The sequence below is a fragment of the Suricata suricatta genome, chromosome 12, assembly GCF_006229205.1.
Source record: "Suricata suricatta isolate VVHF042 chromosome 12, meerkat_22Aug2017_6uvM2_HiC, whole genome shotgun sequence".
Taxonomy (NCBI): Eukaryota; Metazoa; Chordata; class Mammalia; order Carnivora; family Herpestidae; genus Suricata; species Suricata suricatta.
The window spans coordinates 30,533,382-30,557,828 of NC_043711.1; the positions used below are offsets into that span (position 1 = coordinate 30,533,382).

At 40.5% G+C, this 24,447-nt stretch overlaps 1 protein-coding gene across 2 annotated transcripts; it reads right to left on the reverse strand.

Annotated features, from left to right (window-relative positions):
* Positions 1-92: 92 nt before the first annotated feature.
* Positions 93-24,441, reverse strand: THOC7 (THO complex 7). Of its 2 annotated transcripts, none has more exons than XM_029917730.1 (8): positions 24,389-24,441; positions 7,730-7,847; positions 6,697-6,824; positions 6,294-6,380; positions 3,955-4,012; positions 2,720-2,786; positions 2,570-2,639; positions 93-1,139 (listed from the first exon to the last, which is right to left on the reverse strand). In XM_029917730.1, exons 1-8 carry the CDS (start codon positions 24,405-24,407, stop codon positions 1,072-1,074), a joined length of 615 nt encoding a protein of 204 aa, XP_029773590.1. In that variant the 5' UTR covers positions 24,408-24,441; the 3' UTR covers positions 93-1,071. The 2 variants fall into 2 exon arrangements, with proteins under 2 accessions (XP_029773590.1, XP_029773591.1); XM_029917731.1 differs by lacking the exon at positions 24,389-24,441 and adding an exon at positions 15,265-15,310.
* Between the last annotated feature and the right edge of the window lie 6 nt (positions 24,442-24,447).

A 24,447-nucleotide genomic window follows, 5' to 3' on the forward strand; every position in this document is an offset into this window, starting at 1 on the left:
CTAATATCGGAAAACAGAAACATTTATCAGGGCATAAAAGGTCTGCAAAGAAATTTCTCCTGTGATTTGCCAGATGAAATTAGAGGAAGCAGTTAAAGGTATTATGACACTTTTAATATGACTACTACTGAGCTAATTTTAAACTTTCTTATCTAAAGATAAAAATTCTTATTAAGATTACAAAAATTTAACATTGTTTAAGGTATGATTCAGGCGAACTGTCATGTTTCCGAACTAAAACAAGTGGATAAGGATGGAGCCTAACAAGTACCAAACATTCAATTCCATACTTAGGAAAATTACAGATGGTTCAGCCTTAGCTTAATTGTTAGGATCATGACATCCTTTATGCAAGACCATCTTAATAGACTATTTTTCTGAGACAACTTTTTCTTCACCAATATTTTTTTCTATTGAAAATGACCCCTATATAATGAAACAGTAGGAGAAAACATACTAACAAAACATTTAACCACCATACTGCTCATATATTGAGGAGACAGATATTGAAAGCAATGCATATTGATTTACTGTGCATCTTAAAATTACCTCTTCTACCACTGATAGTATCATGCAACGTCTTCCCAAATGAGCACACACCATCCATATTTTGTGCATAATTTCACAAATTTGCAGCCCTCCTGAAGCCTATTCATGAACTCCATTTTCAAAAGTGGTAACAATTTCCAGATTGACTCATTCCTCATGCGCATCCTAGAAATGCCACTTTCTCACAATCTTCAACTTAGTTTATAAGCCAATCAGTGTTACCAGTAAAAACTACCTAGAATACTACTGAGCAGAAAACATATCTGGCTTGAAAACATTTTATTAAACATTTTTGGATGTTGCTTCCTACCTTTTAAGAATAAAAAAGGCATTCAATACAAATGAATCTATACTCAAGTCTTTTTCCTTTGTGTAAAGAAAAAGAAAAGAAGTGTACATTATTATTTAAAAGCAGAGTAGTTCACTGCCAAAACTTTAAATATCTCAGGAGCACAACAAATTCCAAACACACAGAGCACGTTGTTACTTCCGTATTCTTGGGAGCAGCGAACATTAACCTGTCTATGGCTTGGAGTCTGGTTCCATGCTGGTTCCTTGAGCTTCTTCTACTTCGGAGAGCTTCTCATCATCTGCAGTTGAGGAAGAACCATAAAACTTCAGTCAAATTTGCTTACGTCATATATTTAGTGAATACACACAACACTTTTAGCCTTTAGTAGTCGATATATCCAAAAGAGAGATGGCAGAAATGCAGCCTGGGGCTGTAATTGACCCATACAGTATTTGGTTTCAAAAATGCTGTTTTGGTTGTTGGTGTTTATTAGTTTAATCAAAATGTAAAATCTATGTTATAGAATACATTAAAATTCTTTTTTAATGTTTATTCATTAAAACAATTTTTTTTAACATTTTTATTTATTATTGAGAGACAGAGAGACACAGAGCATGAGCATGGAAGGGGCAGAGAGAGGGAGAGACATAGAATCTGGAGGAGGCTCCAGGCTCTGAGCTGTCAGCACAGAGCCTGACGCGGGGCTCAAACCCACAAACTGTGAGACCATGACCTGAGCCGAAGTCAGACACCCAACCGACTGAAGCACCCAAGTGCCCCAAATGTTTATTCATTTTTGAGAGAGACAGAGAGTGAGAGACAGAGAGTTTGAGTAGGGGAGAAGCAGAGAAAGGAAGACACAGAATCTGAAGCAGGCCCCAGGCTCTGAGCTGTCAGCATAGAGCCCAAGGTGGGGCTAGAACCCACAAACTGTGAGATCATGAACTAAGCTGAAGTCGGATGCTTAACTGACTGAGCCACCCAGGCGCCCCTAGAATACACCTTTTGAAGTGTATATAAGAGAATGTGGTTTTTTTTTTTATCTAGGTTTTAGGGTTTTCTTTTCTTTTTTTTAAATTTATTTATTTTTGAGAGAGAGAGAGAGAGAGAGAGAGAAAGAATGGGAGCAAAGGGAGGGGCAGAGAGAGAGAGAGAGAGAGAGAGAGGGAGAGAGAGTCCCAAGCAGGCTCCCTTCATTCTATCAGTGCAGATCCTGACATGGGGCTCAATCAAAAATCAAGAGTGGGATGCTCAACCAACTGAGCTACCCAGGTGCCCCTAGGTTTTTCTTGAAAATGATCAGGAGAGCAGATAACAAAGGAATTTCCAACTGGCTATCGTCAATACAAACAGCAAGCCTCCAGTTGCTGAAAGTACATTCATTCTATTCACTGACTATGCAAATATGCTTATGTACTAATTACTTCACTCACTTACCATTGCCTGCCTGGGTCCTGAATTGTTACTTTATAGCAGTAAACTACAATAAACCAAGAAGAATTCCAAATCTATCACCCTTGAATTTCTCTGGTTCTGTACTGAAATCACCTGTTGTTACACGCTCAGGCTTCTCTGCATATATACGGGAAGTGGAACTACATCATCACGGGGCTGTACTCCTACCCTCAAACTGCCGGTGCGCCCTCTCAAGAAGACGCATATTTCAGAAGGCACACCCCTGGGTCACTTAAAAGTATAAACATTCATTCCGTGATGACTTCCACTTACTTTCCAGCGTTTGCTGCAGTTCGTGGATGGTACTAAGCAGAACGTGAAACTGCTTCCTTCTCAATTCCAGCTGTGTTAACGAGAAAAGAGTTAATGCACACTGATCTATAAACACACACACATTGCAGAGGCTAATATGTGTGCAAATACCTTATCTTCAACACTTTCTTTAATATGTGAAAGATGCTCTAGTTCTTTTCCCAGAGATTCTAGTTCCCTGAAAATGATAAAACTGTGTTAGATTTTGTTAATTGGGGGAGCAGAATTCACAATTAATGCCTACATTTTTAGTTACTAAATATTATTAAAACATTTATTTAACGAATAAGAAGTCCTTACATTCCATTATGATGAAACTCTGAAGCTAGGGATGATTTCTTCTTAACCTCTATATATGCACTAATTTCATTAACATCAAATTTCTAGATAGTTTTTAAAGTCTAAAAAAACACAGATAATAGGATATCATAGCCCCAGGAATTGACAACTTTTAATGTTTTGTCATACTTGTTTGACAAAATAAGTCTTTCTTCTTTTTTCTTGGTAAAAGAAAAAAGCACTGCAGATTAACTTGAAATACTCCGAGAACCTTCTTGCCTGTCCTCTATCCTCAGCCTTTTTTCTTCCTCTACTTCCCACTCAGGCAGTCATCATATTAGTCCAATCCTTCTTTACACATATATTTATTTATCTCTAAATTATATACAGTAGTAGTATATAATGGGGGGGTTATCTTTTATAAATGGTTATTATTCTGCATGTATTACAGAAGATTAGGAATAATTTACAATTTATTGTATGCCTTCTGTTTTTCTTTTCACTGATTGTTTTTGAGATCTGAGTTTAAAAAGTATATATCTAAAAAAAAAGTGTGTATCTAACTTGTTCTTTTACACTGCTCACTTAGTATTCTACCATATTAATATACCATATTTTATTTATCCATTTTCATTTGATATATATTATATGCATTTATTTTTTTTAAGTTTGTTTTTGAGAGGGGGTGGTGGTGCAGAAAGAGAATCCCAAGCAGGCTCCACATTATCAGAGCAGAGCCAGATGTGGGGCTTGAACTCACAAACCACAAGATCATGACCTGAGCCGAAACCAAGAGTTGGATGCTGAACCGACTGAGCCACCCAGGTGCCCCTATGTGCATTTATTTAAAAAAATTTTTTATTATTTTTTACACGCATTTATTTATAGGCAGTAAGACTGGAGGAAAGAAAAAATTTAATCAAGCAGTATTAGAATATGTTATTTGGAAGACCTGGCCCCTCCTTCTGAAACATATTTTGTGCTCCCATAAAAATGGAAAATAGAGGCTAGCATGTGAACATTTATGTATAAAGATTGGCTTCCTTCAGAGTGAGCTCCAAACTTACTTTAATGTCTCGTGTCTGTCTGGATGATGCTGGATCACTTTTGCCAAAGCATCATATTCTGAAAGATACAAAAATATTTACCAAATTAAGGTTTTTTTGAACCAGGATATGAAAACAAAATGTATAATATCACAGATCTCTCTAATCACTTTCTCTGTGCATAAAGAAATAAAAACGCTGAAGGATGGAGTCACTTGATTTAATTCTAACTATAATGATCCATTATTTCAAACTGTTTTAAACAAGGACTTTTGCTCCCAGTCTGTTTTTCCGTTTGCCTGTCCCTGGGCACGATCAGAGACGCTGGCGTTGTATAAGTGAACTTAAGCCATTATTGATCATTAAGCAGACTGATTCTAATGAGGATCTTACTCCCCATTTGCCCAGCAAAGAAAAGATCAGCGAGGTAAATATATCCTATCATTAATTTCTGATCTTAACAAGGGCAAATTACACATGTCATTCTCAGTCTAGAGGTAAAGATTTCAGAATCTTAGAAATGATTTAAAATTCAGAAGTGATAAAATTCTTTGTTTCTATTCCGCTGAGACTTCCAGGTTTCCTTGTTACGTCCTGTTAGGCTTCTTATGAAATGATGAATGACAGCACTCATTTAAAAGCCTCAGTTAATCCAGAAAAAACACCGTAAAACACTTTAAAATGATTTTGGAATGGATATTAATTACTAAATACATGGGTATATCCTGTTGTAAATCGGCCATTGAACTTGATCATATGCATGTTAGAACGAATTCAAAAAACAACTTTTTTAAAATAAGGAATTAAATATCTTAATTGGCTCGTTAAAATGTAAAATTCATTGTTTTAAAAATCAGCATATTAATTCAATAAAAATGTGACTTAGGGGCGCCTGGGTGGCTCAGTCGGTTGAGTGTCCGACTTCGGCTCAGGTCAGATCTCACGTTTGTGGGTTCGAGCCCCGCGTCAGGCTCTGTGCTGTCAGCTAGCTCAGAGCCTGGAGCCTGCTTCCAGTTCTGTGTCTCCCTCTCTCTCTGCCCCTGCCTGCTCATGCTCTGTCTCTGTCTCAAAAATAAATAAAACATTAAAAAAAAAATTAAAAAAAATGTGACTTAAAATTTTTTTGTAATGTTTATTTTTGAAAGAGAGAGAGACAGTTGGGCAGGGGCAGAGAGAGGGAGACACAGAATCCTAAGCAGGCATCAGGCTCTGAGCTGTCAGCAAAGAGCCCTATATGGGGCTTGAACTCACAAGCTGAGATCATGTCCTGAGCCGAAGTCACAGCTTAACTGACTGGGCCACCCAGGTGCCCCAATAAAAGTCTGACTTCTATTTCTTTATTTTAAGAAAATTTTTTTTAATGTTTATTTCTGAGAGAGAGACAGACAGAGTGGGAGTGGAGGAGAAACAGAGAGAGAGGGAGACGCAGAATCTGAAGCAGGTTCCAGGCTCTGTACTGACAGAGGGGCTCAAACCCACGAACCGCAAGATCGTGACCTGAGCCAAAGTTGGATACTTAACTGACTGAGTCACCCAGGTACCCCAAAAGTGTGACTTTTAATAATTTTGTTTTAGATTATAAAGGAATACATGATCAGTGCAAAAACAAAAACAAAACCAAACAAAAAGACCCTAGGCCATAAAACCCCGCAGCCCCAAAATAACCACCATTAACATTTTCTATTTCCTTCCAGTTTTTTGTATATAGGTCACAATTCTGATTATGCATTTATTTTTTATCTTCCTTTCTTTCGATTTACATTATAGGAGGAGCAATGCCCCAACCATTAAAAATTATTTTGGAATAGTTTTTACGGACTGTAATGAGAACAAACCCTGATTAAAAACAAAAGAGATCAGGACACAACTAAACTTTACCCTTCTTCTTATTAGATATTTAGGCAGCTTGCAAATGTTCACTTGCTTTGTACTTAATAAAACTCACTGAGCTTAAGTTCTTTTCTTTTTTTTAAACAAATAACAATAAAAACTTGAGGTCTAGTGTACTTGCGTGAATTGCCTTTGTTGATTAACCGTAACATTATTTAGGCAAAGAGGTCTGAAGGGTAAAAAGAAAAAAGTGAATACTTAAGAAATAATTGTATAATCAATACAATCCAGCAAAAACCCAAAAAAACAAAAACAAAAATAAAAAAACCCACATCACATTTTTTTCAACATAGCCTTCCTTCTGCACTATTTTAAAGAATAATACAGCTTTAAAGAATTAAGTTTAGCTCCTAATTCTTTTAAATAATTCAGGTTGATTCTTACTGAAGATTTTACCACACATTAAAAACTGCATGAAAATAGTACTCAGTAATAAAACATTTGCACACTAAATTCCACAAAACCCTTACCTTGGCGATTTTTTCGTATTCGCTTTGCTTGAAGAATTTGCTTTTTGCACTCAGCAATTTTTTCATGGGCTCCCGCAATGCTACATTCTATATGAAAAGGTTTTTTTTTTTAAGACAGTTGTGACAACATGTATAATCTCCATCCATTTTCAATTTTAAAATGTTTTTTAAATTAAGTTCCATTGCTAATAAAATAGATGCTGGTAGTTGAAAAAACATCTGTAACCCAAAGTGTTGTATCATATCAGAATACATTTTTGTAGCTAACATTTATTATAGTCGTTCTATTAACGTTATTATTTTACCACAAGCCAAAGAAAAATGTTAGCAGATATTGTCTGTCTCCTTTAGGTCACAAAAATTAAAATGACATGGACAGATTAATTGATTTAAACTTCTTTACCTATTTCTTTGTAAATTTTTTCATAATTTTCCATTTCTCTGAGATTCATATCATATACCAGCAAAGTCTTCCCCATTGAAAATTCACATTGGGACAGTGTGCTTAGCATACGTTGGTACTGGCTGTATCTAATGAAAAAGAGAGAAAAAAAAATTTTTTTGTGAAATACAAAAGTTGAACCATTATATTTCAGGCCAAGATTTGTTAATTAAGTCCTATCAAGTTTTAAGGGAATCCTTTGCTTTATTTAAAATAATTTAAAAATAAATAAACATTAAAAAATATTTTTAATAAAACAATTTAAAATATCTTTCCCGTATGTTTTCTTTTCCCAGGTGTGATGTATTTGAATTTATAAGCTGCTTTCATTACAAATACAAAGATGAGACCACTGTTCTTATCACTATAAGCTTAATTCAAACAATTACTTGTTTGACTTTTGTTTAAAATACATTTTAAAATGTTTTAATTAAGATGTCTTTTATGCTCACAATTTTATTCTCACAATTTTTTCACTCTTTACAATGATTTATGTGAGAAGTTAATTCAAATGAGGGAAATTTTTCTAAGGCAAAAGAATTATTACATATGTACAAAACCTTGCAACAACTATTTATTAGCTTATGAGAGAAAGGGAAAATTGGGGCGCCTGGCTGTTTCAGTTGGTAGCACAGGTGACTCTTGATCTTGGGATCATGCATTCAAGCCTTAGAGCTTACTTTAAAAACAAAAATTAAAAAAAGAAAATTTCATTTAGATATTTTGTGTCACTTGCCTGTTAAAATTGACCAAATTAATGAGCCAAAATATAGTCCTCATTTCTTACCACTATACCTTCTGCACGTTTTAATAAACATCAAGCAGGCCTCTGAAGATAAAGAAAGACCAGAAAAATCTATAGTTGATTCACCCAAAGTTGCCTCCATTGGACATGGAAGGGGAGTGAAAATCTGAAACACTGATGGGCCATATACATGGTATAAACTCTTCTCAGGATGTTGGTGTAGAAACAACAGTGAGATGAAATAAATACCCTTCTTCCTGGGACCCAGAGTTGCACCATTTAATGAAACTTTTCACGAGCAGATTGATTCTCCGATCATCTCCAGCGCCGTCTCCATCAATTAGGAGACGCTTCCGTATGACTTCGTCTGGAGGAAAGAACATGAATTAAAACAACGGTCTGGCTCTTGTTGACTTTTAGAAACAAGTAACTGATACCATTGTTTATTCATTTATCCAAAAGAAAACAACTGAGATGTAAATGTACTTGATGCCACGAACTGTATATAAAAAATGTTAAGACGGCAAATTTTGTTATGTAGGTTTTACTACAATTTATGTATGTACTTTCGTCTATATCAAGACCGTTATTGTCTGTTGTGTGCCAGGCAGTGTAAAAGGGGGACGGGTTATAGCCTGCACTTGTGGATCTGGTCTTGTTGGGGTGCTGAGCAGAAATAGTTTTCAGGTATCACCAAGGAAATAAACTCAGAGTTCTTGGAGAACTTTTTTTTTGGGAAAACCTGTCCACACAGAAGGAGGGGCTGAAGTGTTCCTATCTCTGACTAGTGTGAGGTAGTGGCAAAAGGCACAGAAAGAAAAGATTTGAAAGAGTTAGTGGCAGATTGGGCAAAGAGAAAGAGAGATGGGTCAGAGAAAAGGGAACAGATTTATCAAAAAAAGAAGTATAATTGAGTTATTAAGTCTGTAATATTTCTTTCCCCATGAAGATTTTTTTAAGCAAGTGTGTCTCACTTTTGCTTCAAGGAAAACAAAAAGAAAATGAGGGGCGCCTGGGTGGTTCAGTCAATTTAGCATCTGACTTCAGCTCAGGTCATGATCTCACAGTTTGTGGGTTCGAGCTCCGCATCGGGCTCTCTGCTGACTGCTAGCTCAGAGCCTGGAGCCTGTCTTCGGATTCTGTATCGCCCTCTCTCTCTCTGATCCTCCCCTGTTCAGGCTGTCTCTGTCTCTCAAAAATAAAGAAAGAACATTAAAAAAATTTTTTTAAATAAAAAAGAAGGGGCGCCTGAGTGGCTCAGTTGGTTGGGTGGCCAACTTCAGCTCAGGTCTTGATTTCGTAGTTTGTGGGTTTGAGCCCCATGTCAGGTTCTGTGCTGACAGCTCAGAGCCTGGAGCCTGTTTCTGATTGTGTCTCCCTCTCTCTCTCTGACCGTCTCCCGCTCATGCTCTGTGTCTTTCTGTCTATCAAAAATAAAATAAATGTTAAAAAATACTTAAGAAAAATAAAATAAAAAAGAAAATGAAATGTAAGAGCAAGGTCGAAAATAATGATGAGTTATAAGTGGGGCTCCAGTCAGCCTCTCTGGCACCCCAGAGCTAGTGTTCTTGCTGGACAAAATAATCCTGGATCATGACAAGAGAAAGGCAGATTGAAAGCCAATAAAATGTAATTTTCATCTACCAGATTTTCGAAGATCAAAACACCTGATAAAAAGTGTTGGTAAAGACACTGAGAAAATGCCTTTACATACGCTGATGGAATGTAAATTGGTACACCGTTTGTAGGGAACATGGGTGACAACAAACAATATTTAAAACATACATACCGGGAACCTGGGTGGCTCAGTCAGTTAGGTGACTCGATTTTGGCTCAGGTCATGATACCACGGTACATGAGATCAAGCCCCACATTGGGCTCTGTGTGTACAGGGTAGAGTCTGCTTGGGATTCTCTCTCTTCCTGCCCCTTCCTCACTCGGTCTCTCTCTCTTTCTCTCTGAGAATAAATACATGTTTAAAACTTGCTGTTACCTGTGTAGAAAAGGGGGAGGTTTCGTGTATGTGCCTGCGTGTATGTGTGTGCACATCACACATGTATGTGTTTGTGTATTCAAAGAATATCTGGAAGGAACATGGGAAACTGGTAATAGTAGTTTCTTCTGGTGAAAGGGACTACAAAGATGAGAAAAAAATTAATTTTCCATATCGCTTCACAGAACTGTGTTTATTTTTCACCATGTGCATGCATTATTTTTTAAAAATAAATTTTAAAGTGTGAATAATTCCTGGAGAGCTTGCATGATGGATCAACAGCAAAATCTTTGGACAATGGTTCCTGTGTGTAGGCAGAAGTATTTCTGAGCACAGGTGCAGTGGAGATAAACTTTGGAAGGCAGGTGGCTGCAGTTTTAAAATCTATTCTGTGACAACATCAGATAAACATTTTTTAGAATTGGGTTTTGTTCTCAGAGTCATGGCTTTGACAGGCGGCTCAAGTTACCGATTCATTGGGTATTTTAATGTTACACTTTAAAATACAAACTAATGCTTTCAGTTTTTGACCACCAACAATGTTATTTGAGGAGCCTGAGACAAGATAGTCCTTGAAGAAATTAAAATGCAGAAAATGAACTGATTTTATTTTTTATTACAAACATGCTCTAGGTTTCTTAAAAGTTAATCTCTATCCTGGGCACTGGACACAGAAGCATCTGCTCCAGGTGTGAGCAGTCTGATGTTTAAAGCCATTTCTCTCCTTTCCTTTCTTTTGGTCAATTTTTCTTTCTTCTTTCTTTTTTATTTATTTTGAGAGAGAGACTGCATGTACCAGTAGGGGAGAGGCAGAGAGAGAGAGGGAAAAGAGAGAATCCCAAGCAGGCTCCATGCTATCAGCCAGGAGCCTGATGTGGGGCTTGACCATACAAACCATGAGATCATGACCTGAGTGGAAGTAAAGAGTCAGGTGCCTAACGGGCTGAGCCACCCAGACGCTTCATCAATTTCTTGTTTTCTTATCTCTGCTCTTCCAACCCCCCAAACAAACCCCATCTTCCTTCCATATACCTGAGCATCCTACTTCTTTGAGGACCAGGGATTTCAAATATAAATGCATTCAGGGAATAGGGAGTAGGAACATTGGGGAAGGAGGACCCACCCAAAGTGGGAAAACTATTACCAGAGCTGGCTTTTCAAGAGCTTTTTAAAGTTTGGAGACTAGGTAAAAACGGTTCCAGCACATTTTGTCATATTTAAGATCTGGGTACCCTTATATATGTAATATCCCAATTATGAAAGTTTTTGAAAAATGTTTTGAACACTGTACAGGCCAAATAAACTTGGGGAAAAGGTTCACGGGGTTCATGTCTTATTCATTGTTTCCTCCCCAACATCTCACACTGTGTCTTTACACTTCTGATGCTCAATAAATATTTTTAAATTGGACTTGTGGTGCCTGCCCCAGGCCATCTGCCCTCTGAAGAGCTTTGTTTCAATAAAATACTAACAAGGGTCAGTAGGCAACCATTGTATTTTCAGGTCCAAAGCAGAGATCTCTCTACTTGTACGAAAGACATGAATATTTGACCAATGAGCAGATGTGACCATAGGGTACCAGTAATTCTGTGGACGTGAGATAAAGAACTGAGCTCTTTTGCTCTAGGTGGAGAAATAACATGCATATGAACACAACACAGAGGAGGCTGGGATTGTGAAATAAGTGACACAGACACAAAGTAGAAGAGATAAGGAGGACAGCCCCCTTTGACTTGGGGGAATCGGGGAAATGGAATTTGGACTGCTCTCTTCATACTTAAGAATTACCAACCAAGAAAGCTAAAGGGTATTTTTTAACAATATCTACCTAAACCTCAAATAACAAATACCTTTGGCCCAAGAATCCTAGATAAACTTGCGCACACACAATATGACGTATGTCCATGAACAGGGGGGCTAAACTTTGGAACGAGAACATGATGGAATACTATGACACTATAGAAAAACAAAGAATGAGGAAATGTCTGTGTAGATACACAGAGTGCACTTAGTTCAATAAAAGAGCAAGAGGAGAAACCATACATATGGCACATTTCCTTTCACATATAAATCGGGGGAAATGAGAATATATGCTTTTATCCATATAGATACCCTAGAAGATATATGAGAAACTAACAGAAGGGGTTACCAAGGGATAGGGGCAGGGTAAGTGGGATAAAGAACATGCCAGAAGATGGGGAATTAACTTTTTATATTATTTGATGTTTGAAACCACACACTCAAAATCTGTTAGCTGTGGTTTGAAAAAGTGAAGGTATCATAGCTGTTTGCATATGTCCAGATGCAGTGAAATGTACACATGCATTGCTTTGTATAAAATTATACCTCAATAAAGCTGCTGGAAAAAAAAAAAAGAAAAAAACAAAGGGTGTGCCTGGCTCACTTGATCTTGATCTCCAGGTTATGAGTTCAAGCCCCATGTTGGGTGTAGAGATTACTTAAAAAAATAAAATCTTTAAATAAACAAACAAATGAGTTTTTGTTAAAAAATTTTTTAACGTTTATTTTTGATAGAGAGAGAGAGAGACACACAGAGTGTGAGTGGGGGAGGGTCAGAGAGAGAGGGAGACACAGAATCCGAAGCAGGCTCCAGGCTCTGAGCTGTCAGCAGAGCCCGAAGCGGGGCTCAAACCCACAAACTGTGAGATCATGATTGGAGCTGAAATCAGCTGCTTAACCGACTGAGCCACCCAGGTGTCCCACAAATGAGTTTTTAAAGGAGAAAAAAAGAAAAAGAAAAAAGAAAGCAAGCTAAAGTCCTTTCCCTGCCCCTACCAGGCAGGGAGAAAGCTGTGAGCTCCAGCAGAGGTGGGGAATGAGAGACTGGATGTAGGAAGTGTACACATGAGAACATCAGGAAGGCTGGACAAATCTTGGGACTCAAGGAGAGAAAGGCAGTTAGAGGTCAGAATGTGAGAGTCTCCGCCAGTAAATGCCAAGCCAGTAGACTTGGACCTTGCTGGTGGGCACCTGGGAATTGCTAAAGATTCAGAAGCAGGACTTTCTAGGAGGATTAAGCTGACTGCAGCTGGGAAAAGCCCGTAGGCAGGGAAGTATTAGGAGGCTACCAAGCCACAGGCAGTAGGAGCTAAAATGGCATGAAAATTAGAGATTAGAATCACACGTCCTGGGGCTCCTGGGTGGCTCAGTCAGTTAAGTGGCTGACTTCAGCTCAGGTCATGATCTCATGGTTCGTAAGTTCAAGATCCACACGGGGACCTCTGCTGTCAGTGTGGAGCCTGCTTGGGATCCCTTGTCTCTCTCTCTCAAAATAAATAAATATATATTAAAAAAAAAAAAAAAGAACCACAGGTCCTGAGGCTGGTTAGCTCTAAGCAGAGCATTGCTTAGTAAAAGGCAGGGGCCAATGCCAAGGTGGCCTGAGTAGGAATGTGGCGGGACCAATTCCGGTAGCACCAGGGATTCCCTGTCAAGGCACCTTCTCCCAATTTAGCCTCTTTCTTCTAATGGCATTTCTTCACAGCCAAACCCCTGGGCCAAAGTAAAAAACTGGGACCAAACATACAGTGTTTATTTGGTGTGTGGCACCAAATTTCACTTCATCTGTAAAACGGGAATAACATCTCCACTTTGAAGGAATGCTGCTGTGAAAGTTTATAGAAATCAAATTACACAAAGGAGCACAATGCCTTTTCATAGTGGGAAAGCAAAAAGGAAAAACAAAAAGTTATCCATATGTTTAATTTTTTAATGCTCACTTATTTTTAATTATTTTGTTTTATTAAAATATTTTTTAAATGTTAATTTATTTTTGAGAGACAGAGTGTGAGTGGAGGAGGAGCAGAGAGACACAGAACCTGAAGCAGGCTCCAGGTTGCTTGAGGCTGATATGGGGCTCAAACTTATGAACTGTGACATCATGACCTGAGCCGAAGTCGGATGCTTAACCGACTGAGCCATCCAGGAGCCCCAACTTTTTTACTTTAGAGAGAGAGAGAGAGATTGAGTGGGGGAGAAAGGCAGAGGGAGACAAAGAGAGCGAGAGAGTGAGAAAGAGAGAGAGAAAGAATCTTAAGCAGGCTCCATGCTCGGCCTGGAGTCTGACACAGGGCTTGTACCCACAACTCAGGGATCCTGACTTGAACCAAAATCAAGAGTCAGACGCTCAAATGACTGAGCCACCAGGTGCTCCTATGTTAATTTTTTTAATGTTTACTTATTTTGAGGGAGAGAGAGAATGCACACATGAGAGAGAAACAGAGAGCAAGTAGGGAGAGAGAGAGAAAGAGAAATCCAAACAGGCTGTGTGCTGTCAGCACAGAGCCTGACACAGCGCTCAATCTCACAAACTGAGATCACGACCTGAATGAAAATCAAGAGTTGGAAGCTTAAACAAATGAGTTACATAGGCGCTCTATAAGTTAAAATTATTTTAAGATTTTATTTTTAAGTAATCTCCATACCCAATGTGGGGCTCATACTCACAGCCCTGAGATCAAGAGTCACTGGCTCTACTGACTGACCCAGCCACGTGTCCCTCTTTATGTTAAATTTAGTCCACAACGTAAATGATCCTAAAAATCCTAAAAAGTGAGAAAACATGTGGAAGGTATATCTATAGATACATCTATACAACTACACAGATATATATTATGCTCTAATGCATAGAGTTTCAGCCAGTTATGACTTCTCTGAAATTTGCTTCTGTCTCAGGCTTCATATTGCAAGGTCACAGTATCTCTAGCTTAAATTACATAGACAGTTGTTGCCTAGGAAATTCTCTGGGAATAAAAATTCCTGAAATAATGTAAGTAAAACACAGAGCACAACTCCAACAGCAATAAAATAAAAAAGTACAGTGACAGTCTGAAAATAGCTTTTTCTTTTTATTTTTTTAATGTTTATTTATTTTTGAGACAGAGAGAGAGAGACACAGAATCCAAAGCAGGCTCGTCTCTGAGCTGTCAGCAGAGAGCTCCACACGGGGCTCGAATTCAGGAACTATGAGATCATGACCTGAGCTGAAGTCGGATGCTTAACTACTGAGTCACTCAGGGGCCCAGCCTTTTCTTTTTAAATGTAAAGATAGGCAGCTGATGGTTCCTAACACAGATGACATGAGCATTATTATTTTTAATGGTGCCTCATCAATTAGCACTAGACTGAACACACCTAAAACATGCTTTGTTTACTATATACATTGACTTCAAAAATTACCATCATGCTTGAAGCTCTCTAGAAGCAACTTAAATGCTAATATTAATAATTCGGACAGGCCTTCGCCCATGCTATAAAAACAGTAGGCATGGCTTAGAAACTATTTTAATGATATTATCAATATTATTCCTTAGTTGTCATGATTGCTTTCTTTACTGTGAGGATCAGCGCGATATGAAAAGAGCTTCTAACCCCAAATACCTATCATGTGTCCGGAGATGGTGGTTTTCCACCCGGACTCTAGGATTATAGGAAGATTTCCTACTGGATTCAGCTATATGTTGTGCCGTAATTATACCCAGAGTCTGCCATTCAAAATCACTTTATTTTTTAAATGTTTATTTACTTTTGAGAGAGGCACAGACAGAGTGCAAGCAGGGAAAGGGCAGAGAGAGGGAGAGGAAGACACAGAATCCGAAACAGGCTCCAGGCTCTGAGCGGTCAGCACAGAGCATGATGGGGGGCTCGAAATAACGAACTGCAAGATCATGACCTGAGCCAAAGTCGGACGCTCAACTGAGCCACCCCGATGCCCCTCAAAATCACTTTAAAATCAGTTATGACACATGTAGGCTGACAAGCAAATACTTACTCGCCAAATTGGAATGGGTTGTAGACCCCTTTCTGTCTTATATGCTGACCTATTCATCGAGAAGAAATATTTAATTACTTAAAACACTAAATAATCTTTAAAAAGTCCTTTTAAGGGGTTAGATTTTTAATGCCCCATTTTCTATAAGCAGAGAAGCAGGAAGAAATGACTGCTTTACCGTCACTAGACCAACTCTCCTTCTCCAAGTCTCAGGTGAGCTGACCCAGCCATTTTTGCTGTGCTCTCATTTTCTCACGGAAAGGACAATCTCTCATAAACCCAGACTGACATTCTTTTCAAAATTCATCATTGTTATTAAAACCTTGATTACAAAACAAGGCCTTCAGAACACCTTGGAGCAATTATTCAAAATAGGAGAATGGAAAACAATGGAAGCTAATAGGAAAATGGAAGATGATGGTGGGCCAACTTTCAAAATGCTTCTTTAGGGACAGGTCAAGGCTTGAAAATCAGTAGCAGGAGCCTCACTGAGAATATAACTCCCTCTTGGGCCCTCACCGGCTTTTAGGAAACAGCAATTTTGTGACCTACCAGTGAAGATTAGCATTCCCTTTTTAAAAAAATTTTTTTAATGTTTATTATTGAGACAGAGAGAAACAGAGCATGAGTAGAAGAGGGGCAGACAGAGAGAAAGACACAGAATCTGAAGCAGACTCAGGCTCTGAGCTGTCAGCACAGAACTCCCCCATGGGGCGCGAACCCACGAACCATGAGATTATGATCTGAGCTGAAGTCAGACACTTAACTGACTGAGCCACCCAGGAGCCCCTAACACTCCCTTTCTAAAGGCAGTTGAGCAAAGAATTCTGTTAGCACGGAAATGTACCACTGAATTTTTCTTGGTGTTCCTAAACACTCTGGATCCAAACTAAAAACCAGAGGAAGAGATAACATTTTATTTAACACTCTGAGCCAGGATGAACTTGAAACAGCTGGCTACTAGAGCAATGTAGCATATATATCAAAATTAAAAATACATACATTCTTTGACCTGACTTCTAGAAATTATTCCCACAGGTGTGTGAGACATCTATACAAGTATCTCCATTAGACACTACTTATGAGAGAAAACACTGGAAATAACTAAATGCTTGATAGAGAATGAATTTTAAAAATATAATAGAATACTACATATTGATATATAATAATGAGGTAGAAAGAGCTCCAAGATGTATTAGAAAGAGTTCTAAGATGTAACAATTATAGAAGCACACCACAGGTGTGCCTGGGTGGTTCAGTTGGTTAAGCATCCAACTCCTGATCTCAGGGTCATGAGTTGAAGCCCTATGTTTGGCTCTGCACTGGGCATGGAGCCTACTTGGAAAAAATATATATATATAACACATAAGAGTTTGTAAACATTTGCATAAATTTTTAAAGTATAAACACATAGTGACCTATGACTAACATACATAATGCTTGCAATATGCTATATGCTTCCCCCATATAAACACACTAAATCTGCACAACAGCCCTACAAAGTAGATATTACTACCCCTATTTTACCTGGGAAGGAACTGAAAGTTGCTCAAATCAAATGTCACCAGAAATAAGGAGTAGAGCTGAGACCCAAACTTAGAAGTTTGGCACTAGAGAAAGTGCTTTTTTTACTCTTTACAGGCACTTAAAAATCATTCTGAAAAGATGCATGTGCGCACACACATACACACATACACACACAGTTTCTAATGATTACCTCATGGGAGGAGGGATTAGCCATGGAAGGGGAAGAGGGAAGGGTTTTCACTTGTCAGTTGGTGCTTTTTTCTTGAATTGTCTGACATGCACTACTTTTCTTTTTAAAAATCCCAACAGTGGTTATCTGGAGAGTGAGCTTATTGGTTATTTTGAGGTATTTTTCTTCATTTCTTCTGCATTAAAAGTTCTATTCAATGTCCTTTGATAAATCTATGAGGTCTTAACAAGAAAAAAGAAAACTGGCTTAGCCTGACCAATAACGAGAGACTAGGGCCATGCAGAACCAGTGTGCATGCAAATTCCTGTCAGATTTATCACTGGATCGGGTTGTTAAGCTGACTTACGTATGTCTCATTGTTTTAGATTACTTATGGTAAAATAACACGTAGCCCCTCCTTCCAAGAAGCTTAAAAATCAGTACAACAATTTTGAAGGCCAACAATATTAAGAAGTCACAAAAAGGCAGTGGAAAGAACAGTAAATATGATGATTTGCTTTTTCCATGTAAATATTGATCTCTCGTGAGATATGTAGAGCTAGTCTAAATACACTGCTGGTGCCAAAGTAAATTACTTAAGCCAAACATTTTTTAATAAAGCAAAAAAAATAGTGTTGAGGTCCTTTGTTTATCTCTAGATTTACTTAGATGTTTAGAGTAACGTGCTTATGAAGTCAAGGTTGAAACTCTAATCTTGCTTTGAGAAACCATGTTATCTTGGCTAAAGAAACGTTATTTAATAGTTGCACTGTATCCGGAACCCCTGGGCTGGGATCACAGCTGAGGGAACAAAGTGGTCAAATCCATTGGCACTAGTGAAAAAAAAAAAAAAGTCAAATAAAGTCCATGACCACGAATGTCTCATTAACACTGGGTCCACAACTCAAACAGGAAGAGTGGCAGCAGCGCTTGTATGGGATTTATAGTCTATTTGATGACCAAACATTGTGTTTGTTCCTTTCACTCTGAAAAGTATCCTAGTTTGGACAATAAACTAGTCCTTCCATTTCAAAGTGCTTTACGTTTATTATTACACCTCACTCTCAAAGAAACGCTATAAAGGGCGCATTATTGTGTTCCTTTTACCCAGGAGTAGCGTCACCTCTGCAGTCGCAGAGAAGTATACACAATCACGTTATTAGAAAGTGACAGCACAGTTCCATTACTGTCATATTGTTCAAAGGCATGTTAAACACCATTATTTCAAGTTTTAACAAGCATGTATTCAAACATCCTACTTTCTAATTAAAAAACAAAGACATATATACAGTAGAATACCATTCAGCCATAAAAAAGGAAATCTTGTCACTTTTGAAAACATGAAAGGCCCTGAGGGTATCATGCTAAATGGAACAAGTCAGACAGAGAAAGACAAATGCCATACGATTTCACTTATATGTGGCATCTAAAACAGAAATCAACAAACTATTAAAAAAAAACCCATACGGGGAACAGATCGGTGGTTATCAGAAGGAATGGGTTACTGCGGGGTAGGTGAAACGAGGGAAGGGGGTCTGATGCATGGTGATGGTAACTAAGTTTATCCAGGCATCAGGTTTGTAGTGCATACAAACACCAAATTATGTCGTACATCTGAAACTAATGCTATATACTAAATTCACCTCAGTTAAAAACATGACTGTTAAAACCAACAAGCCCTATTATAATGGCACGTAGAGCCACAGCCCCGCTCCCTGCCACCTCGTTCCCATCTCCCATCTGTGCCCTGGCACATCAATATATATTGTTCTCCGTACTGTAAAAAGTGCTTCTGAAATGATTCTGTCACGGTACTAACACTGCTTAACACCCTTTAAATTAACACATACAAAATACAAACTGTGAATATAGTTTAAATTAACAGTGACAACATTTAAACTGTTTTGCAGTTAGCCAAATACTGGGTAGCAACAGGGGAGGAAAGAGAATGGCTTTGCCAAGAACTAGCAATGTGACAGTACGTCACTCACTTCCCAGGACCTCTATTTCCATCTATAAAACGGTAGTATTGGTGGTATTATCTACAGTTCAGTGTCCATGGATAACTACTATAGTGCCCCTCTACTTCCCTCTGAGGAGGGCACTTTCTCAAATTAACCAAAGCGTCCTTGTGCAGGGTGCAGGGAATAAAGAGCTTCTTCTCCAAGAGCTCCCAGTCCAACTGGACAGGCAAGTCTGAGGATTACAGGAAGGCACGGCACCTGGGCAGGCGCCTCAATCTGTAGGAGGCATTAGCTGTCCTTGCGGCCCCAGAGACGTAACTCTTCAGATGACTGAGCTATCCAGGTCACTCCTGTCTTCTTTGCTGCCACCATCTAATCCAAAGCCACCTCTTGGAATACTTTTTGTTGGCCTCCCTGCTTTGATTCTTACATTCTTAGAATTCATTCTCTACACACAGCAACCCTGAAAGATCAAAAAGAAGTGTGGGAGGGGTCCCAGGGTGGCTCAGTCAGTTGATTTTGGCTCGGGTCATGATCTCATGGTTCCTGAGACTGAGCCCTGCACCAGGCTGTCAGCACAGAGCCTAACTGGGATTCTCTCTCTCAAAATACATAAATATATATTTTTTTTAAAGTATGGAATCATTAATTTTTCTGCTTAAAACCATCCAATCATATTTAAGTACCCACAGGAGACATTCCAATCTCCAAGGCTCTGGCCAAAGAGTTCCTGTTTACTTCTCTGACCTCCTTTTCTATCCTGTCCCTCCTGGCCCACCTGGATACTAGCCCTTATCTTACTCCTTAACCTTATTCCTTATCTTCTCTAAAGGGCACAGAGCTTATTTTCGCCTCAGGCCTTTGCACTAGTTGTAGCCTGTCTTGAATACTTTCCTGGGCTCTTCACAGCACTGACCCCTCCAGGCCTTAAAGGTTACTTTTAAGAGAGGTCATACCTGGCTGTTGGCAGCCCTCGCCCATTATTCTTTCATATTCCATCCAGTTCATTCTCAGAATGTAAGTAATTTCAGAACTGCACTATGTTCTTTCTCAGAAATGATCTTACTTACTTACTTGATTTTATGCTACTGCTTCTGTCCCTCAAGCAGAAGCTGGGTCTTCCTTGCTAGTTTACTGCTATAGACAGCACCCGGAATTGGGCATAGAAGGTATGCAGTCCATATTTGTTGACCTATCATACCCACAACTCACTTCTGCTTGGTTTTTGCCAAAAGCCCATTTGAAGAAAACCATGTTCACAGAGTAGTGTTGGTGATAATATCTACAGTTCAGGGTCCATAGAGAAGTTCAGTGGTCATAAGTTGTCTTGGACAATATCTATAGTATCTATGGTTCAGGGTCCATTTTGCCTGGAAAAGCTGTAGTTCATCTTTTCTTTATGATCTAAGTAGTCTTTTTTTTTAATGTTTTTTATTTATTTTTGGAGAGACAGAGAGACAGAGTGTGAGTGGGGGAGGGTCAGAGAGAGAGGGAGACACAGAATCCTAAGCAGGCTCCAGGCTCCGAGCTAGCTGTCAGCACAGAGCCTGATGCAGGGCTTGAACCCACGAACCGTGAGATCACGACCTGAGCCAAAGCCGGACGCTTAACCCACTGAGCCACCCAAGCACCCCAATGATCTAAGTATTCTTAAAACTAGTTAGCAAAAAAACCTACCTCTGAATTAAGGCAGACCAGCAGAAGTATTCACCAAAACCAACCACATGACCTATTGGCTTTTGGATGCCTTTCTAAATTGTGTGTTAGCCTTCTCTGACCTAGTCAAGAGATGTGCTAAGCAACAGCCTTATGATCATCAGTGGTAATAAGAGGTTACAGACATGACACTGGTCTGTCTTTACGGGGACTCTCAAGATCAACTTCTTCTCTAGTGTTTAAATCACAAAGAACTGCTTATCCTGTCTAGCTAATGTTGCCTTCTCTCCTGTACACAAGATCTCACAGCGCAGTGGACCAGGTTCTGCTTTGCACTGTGAACTAGTAGAGAACCAAGAGTCATTTCCAGTTGTCTTAATTAATGTACCAGAGTTTACCTCTTACATTTTGAGGATCACCCCACTTTTAATTTCTCTTGTCTTCCCTACTCTCAATGCTCATTTTCGCCATTTTCTCATCCATGTTTCACGTTTCCACATTATGGTGAACAGCCTGAGATACTTTCTAGAATGCATCACTTAAGTAAATTAAGGCCTGAGGCTACAATGGCAATGGGCATAAAATAATACGGTTAACTGGCGAAAGATCAACTGGCAAAAAGAGAAGAGGTGAATATATGAGGTGTGTCTTGAAGGATAAATGACAGTTACCAGGTTGGAAAGGGCAAGCTGTGCAAATACAGAGATAAAGAAGGCACAGTCCTGGGAGCACCTGGGTGGCTAAGTCTGTTGAGCACCAGGTCAGGATCTCATGGCTCATGAGTTCAAGCCCCACATCGGGCTCAGTGTTGTCAGAGCCGAGCCTGCTTTGGATTCTCTGCCCCCTCTCTGCCTCTCCATACTTGTGCTCTCACTCTCAAAAATAAGTAAAACATTAAAAAAAAAAAAAGGCACAGTCCTCATCAGAGGAAAATGAAGATGAGTAAACCAATTCTTACATTTAATAGTATTTGCTGAACATTAGTAGATGTTGGACTCAGTGCACTCTACAACTTTTATGGCATTTAAAACTCTAAACAACCCTATGACATAGATTTTATTATTATCCCCATTTATAAAGAGTAAAATTGAGGCTCAAAGAGGTTAATCAATCTACACAGTCAGACAGCTTTTAAGCGGCGAAGTGAAGATTCCTGTGGCCTCTAAGGATATGTGGGGGGTGGGGCATTTGACTGAAGGTCATATGGTTACTAGAATTCCTTCCCTTCCCACCGTCCACGTTGACCCTACCTCAATAAACAGAGAAGTAGCACATGTAAGCACACTCACTCAAATCCGAAGCCTGGATTAATCCTCAGCTTTACCCCTCACATCCACCCAATCGGTCCTGACATTCTACCTTATTCTGCTTCTCTGTATCCCTCTTTGTCTGAGCTCCTATTATCTCTCACTAGGTCTAATGCAGCAGTAGCTGAGAGACTGGGTGCACAGGAGTGAGGGACAGGAACTCTGGAGCCAGACTGGCTGGCTTTGAGCTCATGCTATAACTTACTAACTTACTAAGTAGCTTGCAAACTTGCGCAAGTTACTTAACCTCCTTGGATCCCAGTTTCATGTGTAAAGAGGAGTTAATGATTAGAACACTCCTCGACACACCATGAATATTACATAAATGTCAGAGAGAACTTAACTCCTCGCTTCCCCTCATCATTCTTCACACACTGGAGTGCGATGGTGGGTTGTTGTTGTTTTTAATGCAAATCTGATCACACCACACCGATGTTAAATTGTTCCCCATTGCCCTTAGAAATCTCTGGCTATAATGTTAAAAAAATTTAAAAAAAATTTTTTAATGTTGATTTTTGAATGAGTGAGAGAGAGAGAGGGAGAGAGATAGAGCATGAGTGGGGAGGGGCAGAGAGGGAGACACAGAACCTGAAGCAGGCTCCAGGCTCTGAGCTGTCAGCACAGAGCCCAACACGGGGCTCGAACTCCCAAACCACAAGATCATTACCTGAGCTGAAGTTGGAAGCTCAACTGATTGAGCCACCCAGGCGCCCCATCATTCTGTAAATTCTAGCCAACATTCATCGTCTTTGAGTTCTTCCAACACTTTGGGGCTTTTGCCTAAGTGGTTCCCCACTTGGAACACCAGTCCAACTACGACTATTTCTTCTTCAAAAATGTGATTAATGGGCACCTGGGTGGGTTTGTGAGTTTGAGCCTCACATTGGGCTTGCTGCTGTCAGCCTGTTTGTGCAGAGCCTGCTTTGGATCCTCTGTCCCCCCTCTCTGCCCCTCCCCAGCTGGCATTCTCTCAAAAATAAATAAATATTTTAAAAATGGGATTAAAAGTACCTGTCTCAGGGAGGTGGACCTTCAAGAATGGATAAGCCATCTTTGCTACATGCTCCCACAGTCCCCAACCTTGTACTTGCCCAGTGGTAACACGTGCCACCCTTAAAACGAATTGTCCCAAGGTGTCTTTCCACCCCAGGGCAACCTGAGAGGGGCAAAGGCCTTGCCTGTTGGTTCTGGACTGTAAGTCCAAGGCCTAGCTCTGATGGTGTAAATAAAACCAGAAGGAAGCAAGAGTAACATTTCCCATGGAGTTCCTGGACCTTGAAGAGCCTCCCACTTCACTACTTGTTGCAGATGCAGGCTTATAACTCTTCTTCCCATTGCTGGCCCTTTCCTGAGGGGATCCTGTGTACCCCCAACTTTTCACAAGTGGCCTCTCCACAGGCATCTACCCTTACTGGTCACCCTCTCTGCAAATACACCCAGCACCCCGAGACATTACCATCCCACACGGCAAAGGACTTCCTTCTTCCTTAACTGAACCCTTTCCTTCTAGGGTTCTCCCTCCAGCTGCCCATCAGGCCTGTCCACCTTCCCCAAGGTGGCACACTATATTTTATTTCTGCTTAGTCCCTAGACCACTCCCTGGGTCTCTCCTCAAAACGGTCCACCTTCCCCAAACTGTCCTTACAGCTTTTCACAAACCCAGCCTCTGCCTGCACACCCTCCCCCATTCCTGCCTACAAACCATGGAACCCAACACATAAATACACCAAACCCACTTTTTATTGTCTTGATCTCCCTTAGGAGGCCACGTCCCTGCACTGGCCCCTCCTAAATCCCTCAAGCACACTTTTTGATTGTCCTCCAAATTCCCTGTCCACATTTATCAGATAAATGTCCCCAGTTCCCTGTCCCTACCTCCAATCCAGGACTAGTTCTCAGGCCTCGCTGCCATCCACCCATTGTCTGGGGGCCCTCCCCAACCTGTCCAGAAGACCCCTCCGGGTGTCACCCTCTGCACGCTGACCCCCTTAGGATGCTGCCCTGGAACTTCTCGTTGTCTGGGCCTGGCCTGAAACACCCGAGTTCTCACACTGTCCAGCAGCCCCGCGGGCCCTCCGGACCCCGGGGCGGCAGGGTCCCCACCACTGCCTCCCCTCCGCCACTGCTCGGACCCCATAGTCTTACCAAGTTCTCCCTCCCTACATCCGCCGACCGCCTGGACCCCTTCCTGGTACCACCCGCCCACGCACCCCTGCCACCTCTCCCAGGCCCCCCACGTGTGCCCCCGGCCCCGCGACCATTCTCCCCGCACACCGCCCCCCGGGCCTGGGGCGGACTCCGGCCGGGAGTTCCAGGAGGAGCAGGGGGCCCGGGGAGAGGCCCGAAGGACTCGCGGAAAGCGACCGGGAAAAGGCCGGCTCTCCGAGGCGTCTGATCGCGGGGGCCGAGGGGCTCCCGGAAGAGGCCGGGGGGCTCGGGGAAGGCCGGGGAGGCCGAGGGGCTCGGTGGAACGGGCCGGGGTGGCGGCGAGCGGGCCTCACCGTCAGTCACGGCTCCCATGGCGTGCGCGGCGGCGGCGGCGGCGGCGGCGCAAGCTGAG

Coding starts and splice junctions, on each gene's coding strand:
- THOC7 (XM_029917730.1), bottom strand. Junction 4,013..6,293: donor AATACGAAAAAATCGCCAAG/GTAAGGGTTTTG, acceptor TGTATCTTTCAG/AATATGATGCTTTGGCAAAA. Junction 1,140..2,569: donor ACTGCAGCAAACGCTGGAAA/GTAAGTGGAAGT, acceptor CCTCAACTGCAG/ATGATGAGAAGCTCTCCGAA.